General features: G+C 36.5%; 1 protein-coding gene across 1 annotated transcript in view; it reads right to left on the bottom strand.

Annotated features, from left to right (window-relative positions):
- LOC147897248 (calcium-binding EF hand family protein) overlaps positions 1-4,083 on the bottom strand; it is a 54,915-nt gene extending 50,832 nt beyond the window's left edge. Inside the window, exon 1 of the mRNA XM_087380486.1 lies at positions 3,723-4,083. Coding sequence (XP_087236612.1) covers positions 3,723-4,044 — 322 coding nt within the window. The 5' untranslated portion in view covers positions 4,045-4,083. The remainder of the gene's footprint in view (positions 1-3,722) is intronic.
- Positions 4,084-17,885: the final 13,802 nt, after the last annotated feature.

The following is a 17,885-nucleotide window of genomic DNA, read 5'->3' as shown; positions in this document are numbered from 1 at the left end:
AAAAAAGTCACGAACGTCACCTACATAGACAAACAATATAAAAAGCTGTATATACCTTTGTAAGACTAGAATATATCCAATCGTACAAATTCAGTTTTTTGTTGCTCTAAAGTTCAAAATTCTACAATGAAAGTAAGAGAGAAAAAGAAAGAGAAGAAAAACGAGCTAACAAAAAAATTTGAAAAACAAAAGGTAGACATACCTAGCAAGCAAAGCAATGCTTATGTCGTCATCAGTGCCCAAGCATAAGCAGCTATACTAGGTTACTAAAGACCCACGGTGTCTCATGGGCAAACCCAATTTTTACTAAAATACATCAATTAAACAAAAGGAAAAGATAACCAAAAATAAAGAAGAAAGGAAGAAGGTGATCAAGCAAAAATAAACAAACAAACGAAGAAACAAAGGTATCAAAAAACAGGAATAAAATCTCTCTCTCTCTCTCTCTCTCTCTCTCTCTCTCTCTCTCTCTCTCAGAGCAAGGGCCCTAGCGCTCCCTCTGTTTCAGCCCATTAAGGCTTGTATGAGTTATTCCTCTCGGTGTACTTTGTCCCATAGGCCCACGAGGCCTCTCGAGGACATTAATCTCTCTCTCTCTCTCTCATGTATGAATGAATGAAAGAATTAAAAAACATAAAAAACTAAAGGAACCACTTACACTTATGTACTGTTTCCTACAATGAAACAATATAAAAAATCATCTAAACCTCTAGTGTCTTCCTTCAGCCTTGCCCCTTGAAAAATCTTTAACAATCACTAAAAAACCTATTGTCTTCACTTCGTTGAAAACCTCTAATACTATTCTAATCATTGAGCAATGTGCATTATTGTGGCTCATGTTTGCTACTGATTTTGTGTTTAAACAAGACCACAAACGAAAACACTTAGAAGTTAAAAAGATTTTACAAAAATGCAAACAAAGTCATTGTATAGTAAGAGGGAATGAGGTGAAATGTCACAATAGAAGAGGGGTTGATTTTCTCTTATGACCGCTTAGGCCTGAAATTTGAAAATAAGTATCGACGGAGTTTGCACCATCAAAAGCATGTACTTCGGAGTCAAACAACTCTTTTCACATTACGCGAAGAACGCATGAAATTCTCTTGGAATCAGCTGTGAAGCAAACCAATGCAAGAAGAGGGAGGAGAAAACAGTCCGCCTTCATTCTCGCAGCTTTCATTCTTGCAATCGGAGATCCCAAGACTGTGTGCGAGAGAGACACACAAAACAACGTCCGTCGAGACCTATGTAAGGGTTTAAGATGTGGCAATGTTGCACATACAGGCGACAGTTGATAGGAAGCTTAACTAAAATATCAGCTTTTAAAATGACCACCAGTTGGTCCACAAAAGCTATCACAAGTGCGACCTACTAAGCATTACTTTTAAGACTTGGGATAAATCACAACTTGAAAGGAGCAAGAGAGGTTACAGTCAAGTTGAGGTATTGATTACTCTGAAGGACTTGCAGCTTCAGGTCAGCTAAATACAATCAGGATTGTATTTGCTGTAGCTGTACAGAAGAGTTGGCCCATCTTCCAAATGGATTACAAATCAGCATTCCTGAAATAATATCTGCAAAAGGTTGTATCATTTTCAAAACATTTAATAGAAGGTACTTGTTTTTCTCTAAAAGGGATTGTTCTGCAATAGAACCCAGGAAGCACAATCCAAGTAGTAGTAGAGCCTTACAAATTGTGGAGTGGAACCCCGAAGAACACAACTCCAGGACTAGTAATCTAGCATTTTAGCATCAAGGAAGCATTAAATTTGACCATCAAACCATGCCTGATACACATTACCTGAGACAAGCCCCAAGCCAATGCTTCGCCATTTTGACCTCAGATACACAACATCAAATTAAAGGGGATCTCCCCATTCTACATAACCAAATTGGATCCTAGACAAGCTATCATCTGGCCATAGCTCGATTTCTTTACTAACAGCAGGCATTACTGCAATGTATATCTTACAAAAGCTATCTCCAGTCTGTGGGAACCACCCTCTAAATGTCAAAGCCAACATTTTGGACCATGCCCAGTGTCAAGGGACATTGATGGAGTCTATCTCTAATGAGTTACTTTGGAAGGTTGATCCTACGATGAAACCACTTTCATCACGGACAATCTCACTGAGCCCGTCTAGCTCCAAACTTTGAACCAATATAATGCCCAGCAATATATACACGAGAATCCAAAAAAAGGGCTGCCTATCAAAAACACTCAGGGTGTGCTCATCAAAGCTGACCTCATCTCCTCCAAGATGAGGGGGAATTTAGTGACAGGACAGCCACCTTGGAAGTAGCAAAAAGCCAATGTTCACCCATTGCCCCAGCACCACTATTCATCCAGACCAAAAGACTGACACCATGAAGAAGAAACTACTTCTAGGGCTGACGACCCAAAGTGAAACCTCTTGTTGCAGCTTCGCTAATAAGACTTGGCTTTGTAGTTCAGGGTGATACGTAAGCCACCATCTAGAGTAAGAGTGTCAAGGTATGTCATGCAACCTCAGCTTGGTGTCATGACAACCATCACTCCCACAGTAGAAAAGGTTTTTAGAGAACCTATGGGCCCACTTAATACTGATCGATGAATGCAAGTTATTGTAGCAGCTGTTGAGGAAATCATATTGAAATTGGCTGATGTTCTCATAGATTCAAGTGGAATTGTGAATCCGCATCCTATGCATATAGTGAGATCTCAAAGAAAAGACGCTGCCCCAACTGATTTATCCGATTCCAACAGCTGGGCTTCCTACCAATCTCAAATAATAGCACGTTGTTGGCTGCCCATGTGGTATTTCTGAAGCTTGCTTAGCCTGCTTCGGTCCAATAGTTTGACCATTTACAGGAGGGAGAAGGCTCAACGACATATCAAAAGATTGAAAAGTGCGTTAAGCGCCACATGAAAAAGCAACGAAAAATGAGAAGGATCATTCTTGCGTGGTCAAAAATAGTAGCCGAGAATGCAAGAAAGAATCTGGGTGTGGAACGCCAGGATTGCTAGGTTGTTTATTCCTCCCTACTCACGTCGCCAGATCCAAGAGAAATAACTCTCTGAATTGACCTTTTACACAAGAGAGAAGGCTAAATGACATATGGAACACGAAAATGAGAAGACTTGTTCTTGTATCGTCAAAGATAGTTTGGACGAGGCTTTTAGCCTCCAACAGAATCAAGGCCACTTAGATCTAATTATGTAACATGCTTCATTTGCCACTATGCCTTGTATTAGCATGTACTCAAATCGTGGATGTTATTAAGATCCCTGCAGCGTTAATGTTAAAGTACTCATCTGATATCATGCATTTGAAAGTTTGATCAAACGACGAGGACAGAATGTATGAAGTATTTTGATCCTTAACAAGCCGTGAATAATGTAATGCGTAATTGAAATGAGTTAATTTTGAAATCGCTCTAGTCAGACTCCGATCGGTTCTCTAAAATAACGTCTCTAACGTTGGACATTTGATCGTTTTTTTGCCGGCCGAATATTTGATAGTAGAAATCTATCCCACGGTAAAGATTTCAAAAAAAATTGGGCAGCGCACACAACTGCGCTTATCGCAGGTTGCATGGGCATCGCTAAGTAATGAAAGGCCTGAGCGTCTACTCAACAGAGAAGCTGATTCTCTTAATATGACGCCATTAAAAAAAGCCAACGAGAACGCTCTCGTTAGCTTGGTACGGCATTGGAAAATTCCAGCATGTTGTTCACTAACCATGGAGTGCATTCGCTATGCACTGCAGAAGATCGCGCAATTTGGATGCAAATGTGGGCCGATCCAAGCCGAAGGAGTCGTCAACGGGAAATTGTGAGGCGTTGAGCGCATGATCGAAACGGTTGTGTGGTATACGGATCCCGGAGAGCAGATCGGTTATCTCTGATAGTGCGGCTGCTCGGCATTTGGCGGCAATTATACATCCGTGACGATCAGGTCCTAGTTGGTCGAATAATCGTAGCGCTCGATCGTCTAAGCCCGGAAGAGCATCCAAAATTTCGGAACCGTCGACAAACTTGAGACCTCCTTCCCCTTGGGACATGGCTGTGTTTGTGCTTGTGCTTGTGCTTGCGCTTGTGCTGCCGCGCAATCCTTCCAATGGGGTTAGATCCAGTGCTCAAATGAAATGCTAACTCGGGTTTAAGTGAGTAGATCAAATGCATAACCGTGGTTGAATTCAATCGATTTTGATTTGACATAGAGTTTGCATAATAGAAGCAAATGGGTAACACATTTATCAACAGCTAGTTTTAGTTTACAGTTGCTTTGTTCCTCAATGAGGGTCGTGGGTGGGTGTTTATTGTATTGCATTTGCCGTTTTGTTCTTCCATGCGTTTGAGTTGCTATGGCGAAGGGATGCAAGAGAAGGCAACAAGGGGCGAAGACATGCGGCACTTAGTGAAAAGAGCACGCCAACTCCTCCAATCATGTGGGACTTGTAAGAAAGACTCGTAAGAGAGATTCGAACATGAGAACATTCTAAAGAAGGAGTCAATGTCGAAGTAAGTTATTGTTTTGATTGAGAAAACAGAGCCTTTGTATTTTTCGAGTAGGAGTTACTCAAATTTTTTAGCATTTGGTTTGTATTCTTCCTAATCAATTTTGTTAGAAGTGTGGTCCGACAAAGACAAGTGAAGTTTGCGGATTTGTAGTTGATTTTGTAGTAGTTATGGTGGGTCTATCAGGAGTTATAGAAGTAATGTGAGTGCATTCATGAAGCTGCCAAGCTTTGAGGGAAATAGATATCGTTCTTAATCTATGTTCGTTCTTACTAAGATTTATAGAAAGCTTAGTAATACAGGTCGATCAATTCATAGAGGGTTGAGGATTACTCTGGATTGAGGTGTAAGTAGATTGGCTTCGCATAGCAGAAATCTCAATTTTGATTTTCTACATAGCAATATGTAATTGTATTCAGTGCAAAGGGGTCATTGATGTGTGTTTTGCATTGATAGCCTGCAGGATGTGAGGTGTTCCAAGTAGCTTTTCGAATATGTATTGATTATGAGTTTCTTTCTAAGCATTGGTGAAGAAGAGGTGCACTACGTCAGTGTCCACTGTCATAACTAGGTGTTCTCATAAACGTAGTGTTCATGTAAAGTGGAGAGAATCCTTTTGAGGGTGCAATGTGGAGGATAGAATCATTGTAGTCAATAACTTCTTGTTGCAAGGCATACACTGCTTGCACAAGTGTGCCCATCTCCAATGCATCATTGGCAAGGTCATCAATAGAAATCTCATCAATTGCCATATTATCTTGCTCTCTTTCTTGGAGTGCAATGATGTGATCAACCCATCCATTAGTTAGACTCATGTTGCTATTCTTATAAAGAGGTCTTGAGACATGATCATGAAGAGCTTTCATTTTCAACAATGGTTGAACAATACTACTCACACAACCATGGTTGTACATGAGCCATCCCTTGATTCCAACTATCAAACATGCATCATCATCTAAAATCATGATAAGACTCGATGTGCCTTCCCTCACATTGTTGACACTTCCACATAGCCCATATTGCCCTTCATAATTGAGTTCTTGAGCCCGCGCAAATGGTATTCGTATAGACGCTAGACAAGATTCAATGACATTAGGCTTTTAATGGATTCAACCAATGTGTTTATATTGAATACAGACTTTGAGAAGATCTTGGTGGGTTACCTCTATTCAAAGTTTGTGCACCCTTCTTGCATATGATTATTTTCACCACACTAGAAGCTTTGTTGACTACACTGCATATAGAATTAAGAGTTGCAACACGATTTTCATTTAGAGCCAGCAGTTGCATCTTGAAGATCACAGTACCACAATAGAGACAAGGATTTGAAGGTGTATCAATGACAATCCTCAAATATTTGGAAGATCTTGCTCTGGTTCTTTTGGATGGTCATTCCTATTGCTGGCCAATTAGAATTGAACTTCCTTATGCTTAGCCTTTTGCCATAGCCTATATATCTTACCTTGGATTTGTTTGTCTGTTAGTGTTACCATGGAGAAAGCCATATAAATTGAGAGACAAGCATGCACAAAGTACTTCCTACATTGGCTTTAACCAATGCTTACAATGAGACTTCCTCTTCTTCAAGCCAAGGTGTTTGTTTCTTGCTTGCTTCAACAATGCTTGACATAGGGAAGATAAAAAACTATTCTCAAATGTATCTATGACTACAATGGCCTTTGTCACATAGCTGTGTTAGCAGTTGAGCCATATACTATGCTATTTGTTATTTGCAGATCCCTATACATTACAATCACTTGTCTCCTCTACATGAATGCTACTATAAGAGTACCCACATGATGAACGAGCATCTTCAAGCTTGAGATTTTGCATAGCAAAAGTGAAAAGCTTTTGGAGAACTATCAATACATGAAGTGCTCTACTTCTTGGTAAGATGAATACCATAAACGTGTAGACCTACCTTCACCAAGTTCAAATGTTACTAGCATTTTTAATTATAAGATTGATTAAATCCTCGCTGGAGATACCTCATTGATTGCCGAGTATGACATCACAATAAGTAGATTCCTATTTGTAGCAAAGAGAGAGCTACCAGAAGCTAGCATCTATTTGTAACGAAACAACATTTTTGAGAGTCAACATTTTCAAGCAATAGCTTAAGGCTAAGTGCCAAACAATTGCCTCACAGACACATAGAATTGAGTTCTCTCGCTACAATCCTCTCATGAGAAACGATGGCTTGGTTTCAAGATCTAACACCAGAGCATCTTCTTATCCTTTGATGAATGATTGGGGTATTGTAGGTCAGCCCAGTAACTGTAATGAGCATGATCAACTTGAGCCAAAGAGGAAAAATATGCACTGTGAACAATTACAGAAGAGCTCTAACGAGAGTCATTTGATCTATCAATAATTGTCATGTGTTACGAATCTGTGCAAAGGCTCGTAGCTCAGTTCTGACTTTGCATGATTGGAAGGTGACATAATCATGAGAGAAGCTATGCAAATCTCAATGAAGGCCATAATTTGAACTATTTGTATCAAGATGACCCAAAATGAAGGAAATGTTTATGTTGAACCTTTAAAAATTCACAACTCAAGAATCAATAAAAATTCCAGCAATAACTATTCTTCAATGAGCAATAGTTCAACAAAAGTTCAAATATTCTAATCCCTAGAAATAAGAAACGATAGATGAGAACATAACCCTAAAAAAAAAGTTTCCATATATTAGCCTTAGGCTAAATACAAAATGTATGCTTGAAATATAGCAGCAAAAAAATTAACAACTAAGAGAAGAAAGGCTCAGCAAAATCTTCAGTATATTGATGTCAAAAATTGATTACAAAATGTCATATCTATGCTAAGCAAAAGGTACTAAAGGATTAAAATTGATTAGTTACAAGCAAATCCACTCTGCTGTTATCCACTCAAATTCACTTCCACTTCACATGCAACTTTCCACATAGCAGATGTCAGCAGAGCAATAAACCATACCACTTCTATCGCTTCTTTGTAGATAGCTTCCCATAGGGTTGGTAGCAGTAGCAGCAACAGACCATACTAAGAACTATCAGTAAACAAGAGCAGCAAGTGGATTAACATCAATAAAGGAGAGCACCTCATGTAGAGTAGTAACCAGACATAGTCAACACACCATGATAAGTCTCATTATCAGGTCGCAACCAATCATTGGCATTAAACAAAGCACAATCCCAAAAAAGTAGGGACCTAGATCGCTTTGATTACCTAGCAAGCACTACATAGAGCACTTTTATTTGAGTTGCTTCACCCGTTTAGCTTGGAAATCAATCGCATGTCCCCGATGATCAAGTGAGGATGTGCCATTTTTTTGTATACTAGCAAGAATAGCCTTAAGTGCACTTCTTGAATACATCAAAAGAAAAGGTTATTGAAATGCAAGCACTTTATCTATGTTTGAACACTTATTCATGCTCCATCACGTGGTGTAATTTTGCCCTATAAAGTAGCACTCTGAAACACAAAAGCATAATTTGAGCAATCATGACAGAGTTTCCTCAAACCATGCCAACTAAATTTTCCACCTTTGTAGCGTGTGCATATTGAATAACTTTTGTAGTGTTTATCTTTGTTATTTGCAAGGTCCAAAAATTTGTTGAGGCACAACATAAGCACAATCTCAAAGAAAAAAACTACTTAGATCCAACAACCTCAAAGCAAAAGAAAGAGGATTGTAGAAGTCTTCAGATTCAACACACAACAATCTTCTAAGAGAAGCTTTGGCCAAGGCCCACTCGATGCACGGTATGTGCCATATTTAAATAAAATCTTCCCTTCAAAGGAAAACCTAGGACAGCTCTCAATTGTTTGAACTAGCAAGGCATCCATTTGTTCCACCACCTTATTCGATGGCAAGTTTTTATCTTTGCAAGACCCTCACCCACCTCAAGTCTAGCTAGAACAAGCGTAGATTCTGCTAGATTCTTGTTAGCTTCTGCAAACATGCAATTTTCTTAACTGAAACTACTCGCATCACAATAAATACTAAACTCAGATAAAGGAAATTAAAAGCAACATCAAAGAACATCTATTCACTAACATTCTGTATGCTTTGCAAGCCTCTCTTTGTAAGCTGTAGCCAATATTAGCACTCTTCTTAATCCATAGTATCCACTATTTTTCTTGAAACCAACACATTTTCGATGTTTTCTCAAGTGTCACAGGAGAGCTAGATGCTCCCTTTGTAATAGAGACTATTTTATCGGACTCAAGCCGATCAAAGCTGTTCATATTATTTTTATTAGACTCAAACCCAACAAAGCTATTCAGATTGGCTATGGACAATATCTTAGCTTCGATTTTTAAAGATCTCGGCAGTCAACAAATTTGACATAAATTATATGAGCACATAATTCAAGTTGACATAAGTTGTCTCAATAGGTAATTGATTTTGAGTTTTGCATATTTTAATCAGTTGTCAAACTTTTTTGCAAACAAATTACATTCGAACTAGACATATCATTTACCATAAGTCACATCCATTGGTTAGACGTCTTCATCATTTTTATTTGAACTTTCTTCCAAAAGCAAACTATGATGCTTTTGTTGGTCCGTGTGGATAAAACTAGAGAGATATTCTTTTCCAAAACTACTAGAAAGTAGACAAACATATTCTTGAGAAACCATCCCTAGCATTAATCGAACTGATCGTAAACTCACAAGAATTGCTGCCAATCTTTGAATGTACCCACAATCTCACATAAACTTGATAGAGTTGTTTAGAGCTCCTTAGAACAATTCAAAAATGACAAGAAATTGGCTTTGGTAATCTAACATCAAACTCCACAAAAGTCTAGAGTATATTATTGGTCTTTCAATTTTGAAACCACACCAACAATTTCAACTATTTTGAGATCAACAATCATCACAGGTCTTAAAAAGGTAAATAGAAAGATTTTCTCGAGCTCTAAATCACATTATTTTAAGGCCACAACAAGAAAATTCTTGATTATAATTATTCCAAGAAGCACAACTATTTACCACAACCCACTACTACAAAACTAGGTAGAAATGATAGTCCAAAAGTGACATTTCTACATTATTAAATGGCATTTTCTTGCCGCCATTTCCACATGTGCCATTTTTTGGAAATGGCAACCAAAAGTGCCATATATTTTTGCCATTTCTATGCCCATAATGGCAACCAAAAGTGCCATATATTTTTCCGTTTTTATATATGAAATGGCAACTAAAAGTGCCATATAGTTTTGCCATTTCCACATACAAAATGGGAACCAAGAGTGGCATATATTTCTGCCATTTTTGTGTCTAAAATGGCAACCAAAAGTGCCATATATTTTGCCATTTTTACGTATTAAATGGCAACTAAAAGTGCCATATAGTTTTGCCATTTCCACATGCAAAATGGCAACAAAAGCACCATATATTTTTGCCATTTTATGTCTTAAATGGCAACCAAAAGTGTCATATATTTTGCCATTTTTATGTATGAAATGGCAACTAAACGTGCCATATAGTATTGCCATTTCCACATGCAAAATGGCAACCAAAAGTGCCATATATTTTTGCCATTTTATGTCTTAAATGGCAACCAAAAGTGCCATATATTTTGCCATTTTTATGTATGAAATGGCAACTAAACGTGCCACAAAATGGCAACCAAAAGTGCCATATATTTTTGCCACTTTGAGTCTAAAATGGCAACCAAAAGTGCCATATATTCTACCATTTTTATGTATGAAATGACAACTAAAAGTGCCATATAAGATTGCCATTTCCACATGCAAAATGGCAACCAAAAGTGCCATATATTCTGCCATATCTACATATGAAATGGCAACTAAAAGTGCCATATAGTTTTGCCATTTCCACAATCGAAATGGCAACCAAAAGTACCATATATTTTTGCCATTTTTAATGCATGAAATGGCATTACAGTAGAGACCAACTGTGAAAGAAATGGCAAAAGGTGACATAAAAATTGTCACTTATTATATTTGAAATGGCAAAAGATGACTTAAAATTTGCAAGATTTCATGTTGAAAATGGAAATAAAGTGACATACAAAATGCTGGTTATTATGTCACAAATGGAAAGAAATGGAATCACAATTGCCATTTCTTCTTTTATAAACAATAGCATTCAAAATGGGCAAAAACATTTAACTTCTACTAGCTTTTAAAATGGGCCAAAAAGTTACATGGCATTGGAATCTTAAATGACTAAAATTTTACATTTGATACTTGGTATCATGAATGAAATTTATTGTCTAAGTGTGAAAGATTAATCAAAAGTCTTAAGTGCATCAATACTCATATTACACAGTGTGAAGAAGTCATATAAAATTCTAAGGATAACTTTTACCTTTTATAACACACACATTTTACTTAATAACAAATATTATTCAATAGTTTATTGAGAAATAAATAATTCAATTTTTACAGAATAAAATAAAATATAAAATTATAAAGACATTACATGAAGAGTTTTCCAAGTAACATTCAAGCCTACGGCTTGACCCAATGTCTGAATCTCATCATTTGCTTTGAATATACAAGCATCCTTAATGATTGCATCATTAACTCGTACTGCTATATAACTAACTCCTATTGGTATAGTATGAACTCTAAATGAAGGATCAAAACTAATTATTGTCCCTATTCCAACTATGTCTTTTGAGTCCTTATGTAAGATCTTTACTCATTGTCCCCTTTGAAAAGCATCAACCTACAAAGATACATTCAAGAGATCATTAGTAGAATATTTGTTTAAAATATCTTTATGAAAAATATCAAAAAACGTTATGGTCATTGCCATACTAATCAAGAAAAATAAATAAATTTAACTTACTTGGAAACACGTATGTCATTTGTGCTGCTGGCTTTTCTACTCCAATTGTTGATGAACACGTATGTCGTTTGTGCTACTAGCTTTTCTACTCCAATTGTTGATTGATGAACCTTTTTAAAATAAATTAAATATAATACTTAATAATGCTTCATGTGAATGCTTTCTACTCTACTCAAAGATCCATAAACCTTTTCAAAATAATATCTACAATACACGCACGTGTACATGTGTGTGTGTGTGTGTTTGTGTGGGCATGAATCATCTTTTTTGTGAAAATTATCAAGTAGGCATGAAATTTACCAAAGGTGGAGTGAAAATGCTTTTCCTCAAATCATTAAGTTGTTCTTGCAAGGCATCCATAGCCTTATCCTTGTTGTGAAGCTTTCTTTGCAACTCAGCAGTCTTCTCATGTATCACTTGGTCTAAATCACCGATTGCAAATTTTTTTTACCACAAGTAGTCTTTTTAGTACGTACAACCAGTCTTGGATCAGAAATGTTATTATCCCCATTGTCATTTGGATTAGGATCCTACACAATGAAAAACATGAAATATATCAAATTGATATTATGTTTCATTTATTAATAATTTTTATTCATAAAACAAAGACAACATGAAGTACCTCTAATGAAACAACACCATTGGTCTCTTTAGACAATGCATAGTCAGATAGTATTCCTCTTCCTTTCATCCCATATCCTTTGGAGGTATGAGCTTCTAAAAACACCTCTCGATATGAAGGAGACCTTTGAAGATTAGAGATCTACATGTTTAAAATATTTGTCATACAGGTGGATTTATCAAAGAGTACTACTATAAAAACATGAATTATGAAAAGAAAGAAAACTATTAAACTTATAAGTTCTTGTTTCATTCCAACATAACCTTTTCGACCTAAATTTGTAACGTTTTCTTGGGCCTTTCTATTTTTCTTATTTCTTTCACTAGATCTCTAAAAAACAATGTCAGAATGTTGTTAAGTTAAATAGAATAAAGAAAGAACATATGATACTTAGCAATAAAGTGTGTGTGTGTGTGTAGATGTAGAGAAATCAACAATGGAATAGCTATCTACCCCTGCTTCTTGGAATGTGATCAAGCACAACACTTCAATTTTCCTCCTTTGGGTCAGGCACATAAAAAACTTGTTGTACATGTGCAACCATGACAAAGGGTTGGTGACCGGTCATCAACATTTGAAGAGCTCATTTTCCTTGTTGTGTTGACTAGTTGGAATCCATACTTATCTAATTTCATTATAGCATTCTTTCCTTTAGTATCGGATTTGAACCGATCACAGTACAATAAGATGGTAGTGAAAGATCCAAAATCCAAATGAAGTATCTTCTCAATCTTTCCAAAAAAATGAATAAAGCTTCGTGTTGAATTTTGATCTTTAATACTACTTTGGCTTAGCATATCGAAATATGTTGCGACTCCACAATTTTGTGTTTTTTTCCCAATATCTCCATTTTTTAGTCTGTAGATGGTATCCATTGACACACATTTGTTGATGAGAAACTGCCTTATGACTAGGCCCTTCTACCAAATCAAGAAGTGTAAAATAGTCATCACCTTCAAAGCTTCCACTTTGAACTAAGTCGATGACCTATAGGAAGAACACAAATAAAGTTAGAACTATCTTTAGTCCAGTAAATCTACATGTGAATGAAAATCAAGGGTATTATTACTCACCTTTTGTTTCAACCACATTGGAAAAGTTCCCAAGTATTTCATTCTTTCATTATGAGAGACCTTCTTTCTTGAATGTTGAAACATCACTTCAGCCTCCTCTTCAAATATCCTATTAGAAGATCATAATAAAAAGAATGTAATTGCATAATATTTTAAAGAACATGATTGGATGTTCAAGTTGGTTAAAGCAATTACCTTTTCCATTTCATGATGATTTCGCTATTTTCCAAGACACAAAGATGGGCTTGATGTCTTGTCAAGTCATCAAATATGATCTCCACTCCATTCCCTTTCAACTCCTCATTGTAAAAAGTTTCATGCTCCTCTACATCCCATACTCTTCTACAAGATCCATCAAACTCGCTGATATACTCTAAGAAGAATCCCATAGCTTCTGTGATTGCATATCCCTCAGCCATACTTCCTTCTGGCCTTGGCTTATTTTTCATATACTGTTTCAAAGTGCTCATATTTCTGTCAATAAGATATATCCATCTGATACTAATAATAGGTCCACAAACTCTCAATTCCTCAACTACATGAATGAGTAAGTGTGCCATAATGTCAAAGAAGGAAGGAGGAAATACTTTTTCCATTAAACATAAAACATATATGGCTTCTTCATATAATGCATCCCATTGTGTCATGTCCAAAGCTCTTGCAGATATTCTGCAAAACACAAGACTCTGTCTCATAATAGTGGAGCGAACAAAATCAGTCAAAGAATGTCTTATTGCTAGTGGCAGTATCTGCTAAAGGAAAATATGAAAATCATGCGTTTTCATTCCTTGTAGCTTTTTGCTAAGAACATGCTTTTGCAAAGATGCTGAGTACCCTATTGGAACTTTGATATTCTTTACAAATGCAAAAAAATCATCCTCTTCCTTCTTTGTAAATCTATATGATGTAGCAGGCATTTTCAACTTGTCATTTCTTCCATGGACTACTTGAGGCCATAATTCAGGTTGTATTTCCATCCTTGATGTCTAGACGAACTCTTAATGAATCTTTATTTGATAGCAATATTTTTCTCCACATGCATCACATCAAGAGTGTTACGAACAAGAAGGTGTTGCATGGAAAAGAATACAACATTTAAATTTTCATGGAAGATAAAACAATGTATTTTGAGTTTTTTAATCATGTAGAAGCATGAGCTATATTCAATGGAGCCATTGAATGCAATTCTTAAACTTCTGAATCTATGGTCCATTGGAAGAAAGTGCCTATGGCCTATATATTAAGGCATGATGAGTATCTTCCTCAAAATGCAACACCACATATAGAACAAGCATTGTATCCCTTTGTATAGCAACCAAAAGTGAGCCCATAAGCTGGAAAGTCATGGATGGTCCATAGCAAGATTCCCCTCAAAGTGAATATTGTTCTTCTTATATCAGATTCACTTGCATCATATGCATTTACTCTAGTCCATAAGACTTGGATCTCATCAATGAGAACCTAGAACATAAAACCTGAAATATTATTTTTCATGCAATTTCACAACTAAAGCAAAATACTACATACATCTATACCACTTGTGAAATTTTTTGATGCTGACATGCAGAAAGATCACATTACCTGCAAGTACACATCAATTTTTTCTGAAGGAACTTGTTTGGGACCTGGTATTAAAAGTGAGAGCTTCAAAAGAACTTCTTGGTAGCCAACCATGGTGGTAGATTGTAGTTCACAATCAACACAGGCCATGTGCTCCACACACTACGTAGATCTGAAAATGGATTCACACCATCAATGCAAGAGCTAATCATACATTTCTTATCTCTCTTGCAAATTCTGGCCATGTACTATCCACATGCTTCCATGCTAATTAATCCACTGGATGCCTACATAAACCATCTTGACTTCTTCCACCAACATGCCATTTCATGTTTTTGGCAATAAGAGGACATCTATTAAAATTTTTCGACATTAGAGCATAGAAATGCATGTCAACATGTAATAGCATAAGGTCAAATATAAGATCCACAATTTATATATTTGTATTGTCTAAGAAGTCATGGAATCAAAGGAAAGTGCCGTAATATTTTTTGAGGAACCATTGACTTGCCACTTAACTTCCATCGACTTTCATTGCACTTGGGACACACTTCGAAACTTGCATACTCCCCACAATATAAAATGCAATTGTTGACACAAGCATGGATACTATCATACTATAAGCCCAACTTATGAATTTCTTTTGGCCTCATATGATGATGAAGATAATTATTCTGTGGAAGAATCTTATGTTTTACAAGATAAAGGAGCTCACTAAAGCTAGTTTGTGACCATCCATGCACCATCTTTAAATTGTAGAGTAAAAGAGTAGTTGACAATGAGCTCACTTCGCATCCATCAAAAAGTGGTTTCTTTGCCTCGCTCATTAAATCTACAAATTTGAATATGTTATCAATCTCTTTCTCCAAATCATCATCACCATAGCATGTATCCATTCTACAAAAGGTCAGAGTCAAGTATAGGATGCCTAAAAATCCAACGAGCGACTACTCTAATTTATAAATATAGCTATTTTGTGATATTTAAGAGACAACTCCCAATTCCTTCTCTTGACTAGTAGGTATCTTATCTCTATAGTTACTCTACTATTGAATATTCATAGTATCTAAATATTTCATGTTAATTACATAAAAAAATTCATGAATCTAAATTACATAAATATTTAATGTTAATTACATAAAAAATTGCAAATATAAAGAAAATAGGACACAAAAATTGCATTGTGCAAGGTGTGCAAAGGAACATGATTTGTGAGAGTGGGATTTGCCCAACCTCACAATTTGTGTTCTTCTGCACACCTCTCTCTCTCTCTCTCCCCCCCCCCCCCCCCTAACATCCAAAAATTTGCATTAGGCAAAATGTGCAAAAGAATGTGATTTGTGAGGATCTATCCAACCTGACAAATTGCATTCCATTGTACATTTTGTCTAATGCACCCCTTTGGATTGAGTGTCTCTCAAATGTCTTGAAAATATACTAATGTATAGCACAAATTAATAGATTTGATGTAGATATCCAAAATTGGGAGACTTGGCTTACCTTTTTCTGAAGTGTCCATTGATTCCGAAGGAAAGAAAGGAGTCTTGGCAGCAAATAAGGTGATGGAAGGGGGGAAAGTTGAAGAAAGATGGTGGAAGGGAGGAAGTGGGGAGGGGTGACTATTGATGAGGGATACTTAACACACATGTGGCATTAATTACCACACATGCCCCCAATGACCACTTACTAAATATATCTACTTTGTGATATTTTAGGGATGACTTCCACTTCCACTGCTATGTTTCTGTTAGATACCTGCAATTCCATAGCCACTTCCACAACTACTCTTTTAGATACCTCCACTTCCTCTCCCTCTTGCACTACCACTTCCACTACTACTTGAACTACCACTTCCATTGCTACTTCCACTGTCGTATCCACTATCCCTTCCACTGCTATCTTTCTAGATACATACACCTCCACTATCACCAACAATAGCAGGCTATCACAAGTAGGCACTATGAACACAAGGGAAGTTGCAAGAGGGAGTCTTCTCTTGACTGGTAATCATCATAAGATTTGCTATATTATTACTTTTTTTCTCTCTATTCACTACTATGCATCATCCTCCCAAGCCTCTAGTTGGAGTTTTGAAATGCCAATGATAGTGTTTTTTATTGTTGCATGGGAAGTTTTGGGAGAATATATTGACCATGTTTTCTTGCGCAATAGAATGCAATTTGCCCACTTGGCAGATCTCAACATTGTAAATCATTTTATATTATAGCTTGTCCATTTACATTGATCTTTTATTACACTACATTTAGGGACTTTCCTTGGCCAAGGATTTTATTTTGATTGCATGATAATTGCATGTGAAATTTTTGACAAATGTGTTACACAAGTCTACCACTACATATGTTCCGATGTTGCTCTCTAGAGCTATGACATTTCCATTGACCTTTTCCTACCCTGTATTCACTTCTTTTGCTTGCCAAATCTTTTCTGCTAGTGACCATGAAGCACATATCCATTTGTACAAAAGAATGTGATTTGCCCCATTGGATAGATCCCAATGTTGCAAATCACGTTCTTTTGTACACTTACATAGTGTTTACTTTTTGGAATTTTTATCCCTCCAATTATTCCTTTCTGCCATACTTTCCAATTTCTATTCTTGTATACCATTATTCCTTTCTGCCATACTTTCTAGTTTTGTTCTTGCATAATATTGTAGATTTTCTAATGCTCATTACTAATACTTTTCTAACCAATACTTTTTGAGGTCATACTTTGTTATTATTATTATTGAGCATATTCTTCTACACATAATCAATACTTTGTCATGCTCTTCATTTTGTAGTCCTAGTTACTATTTGTAGTAATGGCAAAGACAAAAAAAATGATATAATAAAGGAAGAGGGTACACATACAGTAGAAGCTACAACAACACCATCTAAAGGAAGAAGGAAATAAAGAGATAGACCATAGACCACAAAGGTAAGAGCAAGTCATGCTAGGAAAGCCTATGCACATTCTTGAACAAGAAAGAGGAGATTAAAGCAGAGATTGTGAGTTTTAAGTGAGATAAAAAAAGCTTAAAAGGCAATGGGATTTTTCATTCCTAAGGCACCCTTCTAGAGGTTTGTCAAGGAACTTTGTGATAGCCAAAGCCTCATTTTAAGGTGGCTGAGAATAACTATTTGGACACTTGACGAGATTACATAGGATTTTTTTATAGATTTCTTTCAAGACACGATGCCTATTGTTGCCCATATCCATAGGATCACAGTCATGGTCAAGGACATGGATACCCTCAAAAGAGTGAGGTACACCTATGACAAGCTCTTTAAAGCTACAAATTGCTCAAATCCAA

Source organism: Dipteris shenzhenensis, chromosome 10 (genome assembly GCF_047967505.1).
Source record: "Dipteris shenzhenensis isolate YYH24624 ecotype China chromosome 10, Dip_SZ_1.0, whole genome shotgun sequence".
Taxonomy (NCBI): domain Eukaryota; kingdom Viridiplantae; phylum Streptophyta; class Polypodiopsida; order Gleicheniales; family Dipteridaceae; genus Dipteris; species Dipteris shenzhenensis.
This window is presented reverse-complemented; position numbering and strand designations above follow the sequence as displayed.